Genomic DNA, 11,469 nt, shown 5'->3' with positions numbered 1-11,469 from the left:
ACTGTGGGTTTGGAAAGCTATCAGCTTTTAAAGCTGCTCAAACTGGCCCGGATAACCTTGTAGCTGTATGAGAGCTACAATTTTCCAAAACAAAAGCCCTCGGCGGTCAACAGAGGCTCTTCGTATTGAAGCCGACGATGTTAAATACCGTCTTCAGAGCAGCGTGAAACCCCAAAAACTAGTTGACCTTGAAAGGACATGAATTCAGTACTTAGGGGACGAGCGCTCGATTTGAGACACAGCCGCTGTTCTGTAACTCCACTGCGCATGCGCAGCGCACACCGTAGCTGAAAGCATGGCGGAGAAGGAGGGCAAAGCGGCAGGTCAGTCTGAGTTTGCTAAGAGGATCGACCCGGCGAAGGAGAGTCTGAGCCGGGAGCAGCTGCAGTTCATCCGCCAAGCCGAGCTCGCTCAGTGGAAGAAGAGAAGCCAGAAGCTCCGCGGGAGGAACATTATAACTGGGCTCGCCATCGGAGCTGTAGTGATGGGCATCTGTATCCTCCAACACTATTACAGACCATTACACACCCTTATACACCTTCACAGACCTTTACACACCATTACGAACCATAACACACGAAGCTGAAGTTGGTTTCCTATTAGAATTCGTCGTTCCACCTTAAATAGTGCTGTAGTTACAGCTGCATCCTTTAAGGTGGAATGGGCAAGTCCAATAAGGATCTACCAAAGCTTCGTAGCTTTTAGCTAAATGTGCTGTGTTCAGTGTCATTGTGTAGAAAATGTTCCTTTAATTTGAACCCTCACGGTGTCTTTAAAGGGCCCAAACCCTACATTTTCTTGTATTTTATTCCTTCTATCTCATTTTCCAACCTTAGACAGAATCAGGTAGTTTGTGTTACTGCGCCTTTAAGACTGATGCATGTAAATGAGTTCTCTGATTGGTGGCACGTCTAAAAAGCAGTAACCGAAACTCTCCTTGTCAGCTTAAGTTATAAGGGCGGAGCTAAACTGCTGTCAGCTGAATAGTCAGATATAAGCGTTTATTTTTGTGACATCACAAAAACGGGTAGTTCAGAATGGGCTGTCTGTGTTGATCGGTTTCCATACATGAACTACATGGAATGGACCAGGAGTGAACGCTACTTATTAAAACCAAACTTGAAAATCCATCCATCCATCCATCCTCAACCGCTTATCCGGGTCGCGGGGGCAGCAGCCGAAGTAAAGAGGCCCAGGCCTCCCTCTCCCCCGCCACCTCCTCCAACTCTTCCGGAGGGTTACCGAGGCGTTCCCAAGACAGTCCCCCTCCAACTATATATAAATATAATCCCTCCAACTCAAAAATTAATAAAAAAAAGTGGGGACGTATTTTCCATTATATGGGCCCTTTAATTTAAACCCGGTCATGTGGGTTTAAAACTGCGCTGTGTTACAGCCTGTAGAGCTGATTTCGTTCTGTAGTTAGTGTTTTTCACTGACACGTGACCAGCTGTGATTTTTCCTCCTCACGTTACTAAACGAGACACTTACTGAGGTATGATAATGAATCTGTAAGTGTTGGAACAAAACCTTGTGTCTCCATTTTTGTCATTTTTCAGGTTTTGACATATTTTGAAAGTGCCTGGTGCTCTTTACATCGTCTATACGTTTCATGATGAACGAACCAAAAGAAATGGCCCAAAAAGACTTCAAAAGATGTCTGGTTCCATTGACGTCCATTAAAAGTAAAGCAGGTTTTTTCCTTCTCCTGTAAAGTCACCTTTTTGGAGACACAAGTCTTTTGTCCGACAACAGTGATGTGATCTAGAACCTGAGTTAACATGACCCACTTATCCTGCGATCTTAAAAATGATGGTTCTTCAAGGGTTCTTTAGTAAAGACAGTGGTCCGGCATAGAACAGTGACCGCTCAAAGAACCGTTTGCGTGGTGAATTGGTTCTTCAGATTAGTGGAGAATGTGTTGTATATGCTGCTGTTATAGAACCCTTGTGAAAAGGGCTATAATGTTTACACTGTCAAACCCTTTTTGGTTCCCTGTAGAACCCTTTTTCAAAAAGGATGCAATGTTCCAACATCGCTCTTACAAAAGATAGTTGTATGTAGAACCATAAACATTCATAGAACCCTTGGCATGATTAAAGGGTTCTTTGATGTGAAAGGGTTCTTTGGATTGATGTAGAATCTTTTGTCTTTTGTAAATGGTTCGATATAGCACCAAAAAGAGTTCTACTGTTGTTACAAGCTTGACATTGTCACAATAGAAGATCCCTTGGGTGCTGTATAGAACCTGTTCTCAGTCAGTCTTTTAAATGAAACGTCACAATAAAGCAGTTTGATATTTTTACAGACTAAAATATATTAAAACACTTAATTTCTCTTTAAAATGCTCCAGTAAGGTACATTAGAAAAATAAAGTTATTCCCACATTGACTGTCAGACTTAATATATTACATAATAAAGGGTCCTGCTGGCTGTGCCAACCATCCCTGATTTCCCCTCTTAGTAAACACTGTGTTCTATTATAGAGAAAATGAATTATGTTTAACTGGATTGGCAGCTCAGTAATAAAAATATAACTCCTTATCAAATGAAATATGATGTAGAGGTGGGCGATATGGCACAAAAGTAATATCACGATACTTTAAGAAGTTTTTGATACAATATATATTTTTTTACATTTGTTGGAACACACGAATATAAAAAAAAATACTATCAAAAACTGAATATTATTTATATTGAATCAATCAGTCAATCAACCAACCTCTATTTAATCTTGGAGAACATTGAGGGTGACCCTCATTAATGTTGCTGAGTTGATACGGGACAAGGGTTTGATAATGTGTAACATATCTAATCAGGTAATAAAAAAAAATTAAATCAATAATAAACTTACAGCAAAAATATAAAACATTAAAACATGGCTAAAATGTAAAGGCTAATCAAATCAAAATAAAACTTAAAATGTAAACTAAAAATGAATTCAAATGACTAATAATAATTAAAATATGAAAATAATAGTAAATGGCTCAAATCAGTTAAGTATAAAAAAGAAATATTAATAAAAAATATAGAATTAAAATGTAAAAGTTAAATCAAAATAAAAACAAGATCAAAACGTAAACTAACAATGAAGTAAAATGACTAAAATAATACAATAATCATCATTAAAATAAGAATATGAATAATAAATAAACAAAATAATGAAAATAAAAGAATAATAGTAAAAAAAATCAGGTAAAACAGGTGCAGGCGGAGTGGAGGTGGTCAGAGAGCTGTGTCACTCAAATAAGGGTTGATTGATTGATTGATTGATTTGTCTTCAGTATTGCCCACCTGTGTGGTCATCTCATCAGCCATTAGCTCGTATCTGCCTTGACTGCCTCCCTGCAGACGGATACACCTTCTACTCCGTGTCCCAGGAGAGGATCATGGACCAACTGGACGAAGAGGCGAAGGTGGCCGCGAAGTACCGAGCGCCAAAGACTGGAGCAAACTAAAGTCAGACCAGGCTTTGGGGACATTTAGATAAAAGAGCTGCTCCTCAGTTCCTCCAGCGGCTGTTGGAGGAGACGTCTCTTCAGCCAGCTTCTCCACCGGAGTCTCTGACATGGACAGTGTCTTCTTGATTGAAATGTACAGTAAAGAATTAAATTTTCTGCTGAGGCTTCAGTAACACCACGCAGCCCTACAGCCACTAGAGGGCAGTGTTCCACCAACAATAGAGATGTACAAACAAATAAATTAAATTTAAAAGGGAAATTCCACTGATTTTTTAGAATGTGTGCAGAATTAACTTGTTCAGATGTAAACAGAGTTGTTCAGTGTGGTTCTAGAGCCGTTCTAGAGAAATGCATTTGACAGTGGTGGTGATAGGAACCAGATGGCCACCTCTGAAAGCTCCCTCGCAGAAAGTTCCTACATGAAATAGTAACAGATTTGCTGTTTGCGATTGTTTTAAGGAGGTTTTGGCCTAAATTTTTCACCTTTTCGCATCATCAACATTCCATATAAAAGCTCTGAAGACTCGTGTAGGTTTACTGGTGGTTCTGGATAGTAAACAAAATGTCTATCTGTGTTGTAGACGTTGTGACGGCTGGTTCCTTCCACCACTATAAAATTTCTGCATAATTAAAATTAGTGAAGTTTGGTGTTTGGTGTGAAACGCTCTGTCCTAGAGTCAGAACTGTTCACAGTGGTGGTGATAGGAACCAGACGTCCCCCTCTAAATGCTCCCTCACAGAAAGTTCCTACATGAAATGGTTATGAATTCACTGCCTGATGGTCTGAGACAGTTTTATGATAGTAAAATGAGAGGATTTCAGCCTAAAATTTCTCTTCATGCTACATGCGGGGTGTTCTAAGGCAAAACAGCCCACATCAAACCTCACGTCTCAATGTAACTGCATTATGGTGAATTTTGAAAAATTGGTGGAATTGCCCTTTAAACAGCTGCATTCAGCTTGTGCCAGCTTTTAGGTGAAGGAGAGAGGGTTCATATCAAGCTGTAAAGATTGTGAAGCCTTTGTGTTCTGTCATAAAGTGTGTGCTGTAATCAGTTTATCTTATCAAATAAAACTTTATTTTTAATTTTATTGTACAAATACAATTTGGAGCTTGATACATGTTTATTATAAGTACAAAAAAAGGAAAAAGAGGAGGCACGGCATGGCAGTATAGCAGCTTTGCACTCAAAGCATCATATTCAGTACAATGGCTTACTCACATTTTTCTTAATCTAAAATATATATATATATATATAGGCTCTTGATATATTTGTCAAATTCACTGCATATTTAAAGGCAATAATAACATGTTTCACAGTTTGTGACTATATTTCAACATTCTGGATTCTTTGTACAAATAATGACTATATTAAACAACTTTATAACCACCTTCTTAAAATAAACCCTCCACACTTTCCCGCTTATCATCCCATTGAATAAACATCACGCGAGTCAGCGTAAAAGAAATCCGTACAAAAACGTTTGATATGTACATTAAACAAACAAACACTGGTTTGAACTGCAGGGTAATGCAGAGAGATGCTGGAAGAAAGTGCATTGAAAGACGTAAATAAACACCAGGGACTGGTTTTTAGTGTGACAAACCCGTCTCGCTGTCTGGATTATGGCCTGACGCAGTGAGTAAAGCTGGGACGTTAAATGTGAACAAGCTCTTTAATGCTTTTCGCCCAAGTGCTGTGTGCGTTACTGACGGCAGTGTCACTCAGCTGTGTTTACATTAATATTAATGACTTGAGGTGCTTTGGTCAGACAACAGTCTACATAGAGCCCGACTGATAGGATATGGCCGATAACGATTGTAACGTCTAAAAATTCCAATAACAAATATTATCTGATATATTTTTTAATATTAGAGACTAATATGAAAATTTCATGGTTGAAAGTGATTTTAAGAGTCTAAAAATTTCAATAACTAGTAAATACCAGCTGATGTGAATGTATTATTAATATTAAAAGCCCAATGGGTATAACATTTTCATGGCTGTTTTAAGGGTCTAAAAATTTTATGCTTAATTACTTCAAACAGTAGTTTTAGTTAAACAGCTTTACCACGTATAATTTCTCAACGTTGGTTTTCTCTTCATTCCAATTTTTTTTGTTGTGTTATAACGTTATTCTCATGATGAAGCTTGGAATCAGATGCATTCTGCATGTTTGTATGTGTTATTTATGATGGTGCTCAAATTCTCCAGTTCATATAAATATCAGTGGGCTCATACTGGGGGTCTTTGGTTTTGGCAACCAAAAAGTTGCTAGTTACCGATAAACCGATGTATCGGTCGGGCCCTACTGCATACAACAGCGCTGTAATACAGCATACGCCAGTGAAGAGTGGAGCTTAACAGCTTCATAGTCTTTCAAATGGCTTAGTAATGCTTGAATAATTAATATTTCACACAACATTGCACGACGCAAAATTTACATCCCAGACCCGACAATCGAGCTCATTACCTCCAGTTTCTATTCACATTGACAATAAAGTAAAACAGTTAGAAAGAAAAGCCAACAAACCAAAATACAACTGTACACAAGGGCTACAGTACACCAGGCAGGAGCTTCAGCGCTCCTCCCTCAGATCTGCTCAGCTGTTTGAGGAAACAGAGACAATGGAGTCCAATGGGTTTGTAATTCTCTCTCTCTCTCTATATGTCTCTCCCTCTCTCTCTCTCTCTCTCTCTCTTTGTCTCCCCCCCACCTCTCTCTTTCTCTCTCTCTCTCTCTGCCACCCCCTCTCTCCCCTCAGCATGCTCTTTGTACTCGTTCAAGTGCAAAGCTCACGCTAATGATCCACCAGTGAGCCACTAGAGAGAACATCCACGTCACTCTCACGTCACTGAGCTCACCGTGGCGATGCCGACGCCAACGGTGCCATCACTACAGCAGAGTAACAGGGCAGGAAGCAGATTACACTTGTTGTCCCAACCTGCGCCCAACAGAGGCACAAATCTACATTAAAGCAGGTCTAGAGCGCAGTCAGAAGTTTGGACACGTCCCTGTTTTTCATTGCTGTGTCACCGAAATCTAAAAACAGACATAAGTAGATGCCAGTCAAAACTCCATACAGCCCATATGTGTAAACTGAGCTGCCTATTTTGAATTTACTGCTTCTGTGACATCACAAAAACGACACATGTACATTTGTCTGCATGTTCAATCTACAGCTGTTTAGCCCCGCCCACTCATATTGAAGTTACAAGGTGTGTTTCAGAACAGAGCTCATTTACATATATCAGTTTTAAAGGCACTGTAACAGAAACAATTTGATTCTAAGGGACAAAGTTCAGTGTGATTGATGTTTATGCTACGTGTACACCATAAGTGGAGGATACAGACCATTTAAAGACATTCTGATTGGTTCCTCAAGGGTTTGAACCATATATATATATATATGGTTCATATATATATATATAGATAGAACCATGAGAACCTTTTTGGTTCTATATAGCACCACAAAAGGTTCTTCTATTGTTACAAGCTTGACATCACAACAATGGCAGAGGTGTATATATATATATATATATATATATATATATATATATATATAGGATTCTGCTATTGTATATATTGTGTGTTTGTATTTTCCCCCCAGTATCACAAGGTGCTTCTTCAAGGGTTATTGAGTAAAGGCATGGTTCTGCTTTCATGCTTTGCATGATGAAATAGTTCTTCAGATTGTTGGAGAATATGTTGTATATGGTTCTATACAGCACCGAAAAGGGTTCTGCCATTGTACACTCACCGGCCACTATATTAGGTACACCTAGCTAGTAAAAGGTTGGACCCCTTGTATTCAGAACTGCCTTAATTCTTCGTGGCATACTTTCAACAAGGTGTTTGAAACGTTCCTCAGAGATTTTGGTTGGTTGAGTTCCTGTTGCCTATCATCTCGAACCAGTCTGCCCATTCTCCTCTGACCTCTCACATCAACAAGGCATTTTCGTCCACACAACTGCCGCTCGCTGGATATTTTCTCTTTTTCGGACCATTCTCTGTAAACCCTAGAGATGGTTGTGCGTGAAAATCTCAGCAGACCAGCAGTTTCTGAAATACTTGGACCAGCCCGTCTGACACCAACAACCATGCCACGTTCAAAGTCACTTAAATCACCTTTCTTCCCCATTCTGATGCTCGGTCTGCACTTCAGCAAGTTGTCTTGACCACCTCTACATGCCTAAATGCATTGAGTTGCAGCCATGTGATTGGCTGATTAGCTCTTTGTGTTGTCAGCAACTGTACTGTACCTAATAAAGTGGCCAGTGAGTGTATATATAAATACAAAATGTTAAACTCAGCATGTAAAAATAAATTGTGCATTAAAAATGCCATTTTTGAGTGTGTTAACTTGTTTTCACTCAAAAAATAGACGAGGGTGTTCAAATTTGTGCCTACGTCACTTTAACTTGAGTCTTTTTTAACATTACTTTACCAGATAGTCATTCAAAGTGGTTCCCCTTTAAAACAAGTACAAAATGTCTAGAAATAGGCTGAATATATTTCTTACAACAATCCCACCGTGGGAAATATCACGTATATGTTTGCAGTTTGAAGCTTGAAAGAATGCCAACAGTGTGCTGCACTGAAGCAACTCTAAAACAGAAGTTTTGTTTGTTTAACACATTTCTGCTCACTAATTCCATAAATGTTATTTTAATGATCTTGATGCCTTCACTGTTTTTCTGAAATGCAGAATAGTGTAATAGTCAAACCCTTTGAAAAGTAGGTGTGTCCAAACTGGTACTGCATGGTATATTCCACTTCCAGGTGGGTATCCAGCCTGCGGTCCGCAGTAGTAGTACGAGTGTACATACAGGCTGGTGTTTTCAATATAATTTAACACAGTCGGTGTAAGTCCACTGTATGCCGTCTTTGGGTTGTATGTAAGCATGAACGTGGGCGGCGACTGCTACCACGTGACCGCCTGTACAGGAAGTAGCGCTGACTCTCACTCTTCTACAAGCAGAGAAAGTCTCTTTGTCTGTCGGATCGGCGGTCTGTGAAGTGTGTGTTCTTCAGTAGGACGGGGGAGTGAGCAGCAGTCGTGTTGCTGGATGAGGTAGTCTAAACTAGTCCTGTCAACAGGTTCGGTTAGGTATTCTTACTGTGAAAAGACAGGAGACAAAAAGAGGCCATTCAGTATCTGTTGCAAGAAAATGTCACGAGAGAGACTGGTCAGAGTTCTTTCATCGTACATTATACCTCCAAAAGTATTACACAGCCCTTTTAATTTGTGAGTTTAGGCTGACCAATAGAATGGGAGACTTTAGGCTGCTACAGCTCCATGTGCAAAGCGTGGTCTAGAGGGGTATAAACCCCCCCGGCATTGGGCTGTGGAGCAGTGGAACTCTGGAGTGATGGAGCTCCATTCAATACCTTTGGGATGAGCTGGAGTGACCCAGAACTGACCATCCAACGTCAGTACCTGACCTCACTAATGCTCAATCAAATCCTCACAGCAATGTTCAACATATAGAAGCCTTTCCAGAGAAGAACAGAGGCTGTTACTGCAGCACAGACTTACTATTAACACCTTAGTTTCAGAAGAAACGCTGGAGTTGACAGACCTGTGCATGCAGGGGTTGAACTAAATGATTCTGGGGCTCTACTGACTTGGTTCTTAGATGGTTCTTAAAGGGTTCTTTACTAAAGGCAGTGGTTCTCTTTAGAACCATGAGTTCTATATAGACCCATTTCATGCTTTAAATTAAGGATTAATTGCATGGTGAAATGGTTGTTCAGATTGATGGAGAATGTGTTTTATATGGTTCTATATAGAACCTTTTTAGAAATGGTTCTTTATGGCACCAATAGTTCTATATTCTCACTTTTTGAGAACCTCTGTCTTTACACATTTGTGTCATGAAGTAGCAACATGGAACAGTCCATTATAATTCTGATTTGGGGTGGAGCTGCACTGCAGATATTGAAAATAGCCACAACAATTGCAGAAAGCCTAAGAAAACTGAACATGAAATGAAATAAATACATATATTCTGATCTCAGAATAATTCTGAATTGTAAAGCTTCCTCGTCTCCATATCTGGACACTAAAGCTAGTTATATTTGGTCATGAATCTACTGTGAACGCTCACATAACAAACATAACAGCACATACACTGGTCAGACATAACATTCTGATCACCTCCTTGTTTCTACACTCATTGTCCATTTTATCAACGTCACTTACTGTATAGGTGCACTTTATAATTCTACAGTTACAGACTGCAGTTCATCCGTTTCTCTGACACTTTGTCACCCTGTTCTTCAGTGGTCAGGACCCTCATGGACCTTCACAGAGCAGGTACTATTTGAGTGGTAGATCATTCTCAGCACTGCAGTACCACTGATGTGGTGGTCGTGTTAGTGTGTGTTGCGCTGGTATGAGTGGATCAGACACAGCAGTGCTGCTGGAGTTTTTAAACACAGTGTCCATTCATTGTCCACTCTATTAGACACTCCTACCTTGTCAGTCCACCTTGTAGATGTAAAGTCAGAGCTGGTAGCTCATCTGCTGCTGCACAGTTTGTGTTGGTCATCCTCTAATCCTTCATCAGTGGTCACAGGACGCTTAAAAACTCCAGCAGCTCTGTTGTGTCTGATCCACTTGCATCAGCACGACATCAGTGTCACTGTAGTGCTGAGAATGACCACCACCCAAATACTACCTGCTCTGTGAGGGTCCATGGGGGTCCTGACCACTGAAGAACAGGGTAAAAGGGGGCTAACCAAGTAACAGAGAAACAAATGGACTACAGTCTGTAAGTGTAGAACTACAAAGTGCACCTATACAGTAAGTGGAGCTGATAAAATGGACAATGAGCGTAGAAACAAGGAGGTGGTCAGAATGTTATACCTGATTGGTGTATACTAGAACTAGTGTAGCTGAAATGTGATCAAATGCAATTTATTTGGGCTGCTATTTTAAGAAAGAGAAAATACACTATAGCGAAACGGAACATACCATTCTGGTGAGTTCGGGGGCGAAGGTGACCCCTTTGGCGGGTCGCTCCTGTGAACTGCTACTGTTGCTGCTGCTGCTGCTGCCGCTCAGAGAGTTCTTCCTCATGATTCCTGTGGAGTAAACACAGCAGGAGTCACGGTCATTATCCTCAAACTCAAAGGGCAAAACAGCAGATGGAAGCTGATGGATCTTGGCATGAGATGCCTCTGACATCTGACTAGCTTTCTGGTTAAAGTGTCAGCTGGACTAAAAATAGATGTACTTAAGTGCATCACAAAGCTCAAAACAGCAGCAGCCATCTGGAAATCAGTAATTTTGTCTCTTTTTACAGATAATTATTTCGCAGTGTTCTGGTATAAGCGACACTCTTAAAAAGATGGTTCATCAAGGGTTCTTTAGTAAATGGAATGGAAGAACCATGAGCTCTATATCTAGTGGTTCTTCAGACTGATGGAGAATGTGTTATATGTGGTTCTATATAGAAGCTTTTTTGAAAATGGTTCTATATTAGCACTAAACATGGTCGTCTATTGTATACAAGCTTAGCACTGTAAATATAGCAGAACCCTTTTTGGTTCTGTCTAAAACCAACAATATATTTTCCATCAATCTGAAGTCATTAGTTTGCTAACTTGATGCTAACGACATTAGCTTTGTGACTCCAGTGCAAAATTATTAAAAGTATCACTTTAAAGTAGAACCACCAATTTTTTAATTAGAAATCAGAAATAGATTTCTGATTAGATAGAAATCAGACGTCCACCTCTAAAAGCTCCCTCACAGAAAGTTCCTACATGACATGGTCATGGATTCTGCCTGATGACTGAGATGCTGTTAATATTAGTTTTGTGATGAAGGTGGATGGATACATGCAGGGCACTGTGAGGCAAGAATAGCCCCCAATGAAATCCCTATGAACTCAGAAGACTCATGTAGGTTCTCTGGTGGTTCTGGATGGTAAATAAAATGTCTATATTTGTGTTGTAGTCATGGCGACGCCTGGTTCCTATCACCACCACTGTAAAG

At 40.0% G+C, this 11,469-nt stretch overlaps 2 protein-coding genes across 2 annotated transcripts in view; one reads left to right on the top strand and one right to left on the bottom strand.

Moving 5' to 3' along the window:
• The first annotated feature begins 262 nt into the window (after positions 1–262).
• Positions 263–4,567, top strand: LOC108425984 (cytochrome c oxidase assembly factor 3 homolog, mitochondrial). The gene is made up of 2 exons (XM_017695120.2): positions 263–494; positions 3,352–4,567. Exons 1-2 carry the CDS (start codon positions 296–298, stop codon positions 3,456–3,458), a joined length of 306 nt encoding a protein of 101 aa, XP_017550609.1. The 5' UTR covers positions 263–295; the 3' UTR covers positions 3,459–4,567.
• A 3,006-nt stretch (positions 4,568–7,573) lies between these two features.
• The window catches only part of wnk4a (WNK lysine deficient protein kinase 4a), a 91,871-nt gene continuing 87,975 nt past the window's right edge, over positions 7,574–11,469 (bottom strand). The window contains exons 20-21 of the mRNA XM_017695121.2: positions 10,444–10,553; positions 7,574–8,583 (exon numbers count right to left, since the gene is read on the bottom strand). Of these exons, the coding sequence (XP_017550610.2) occupies positions 8,581–8,583; positions 10,444–10,553 (113 nt within the window). The 3' untranslated portion in view covers positions 7,574–8,580. The remainder of the gene's footprint in view (positions 8,584–10,443; positions 10,554–11,469) is intronic.

This window comes from Pygocentrus nattereri, chromosome 13 (genome assembly GCF_015220715.1).
Source record: "Pygocentrus nattereri isolate fPygNat1 chromosome 13, fPygNat1.pri, whole genome shotgun sequence".
Lineage (NCBI taxonomy): Eukaryota > Metazoa > Chordata > Actinopteri > Characiformes > Serrasalmidae > Pygocentrus > Pygocentrus nattereri.
The sequence above is the reverse complement of the archived record's forward strand: the minus strand, read 5'-3'. Positions and strand labels throughout refer to the sequence as shown.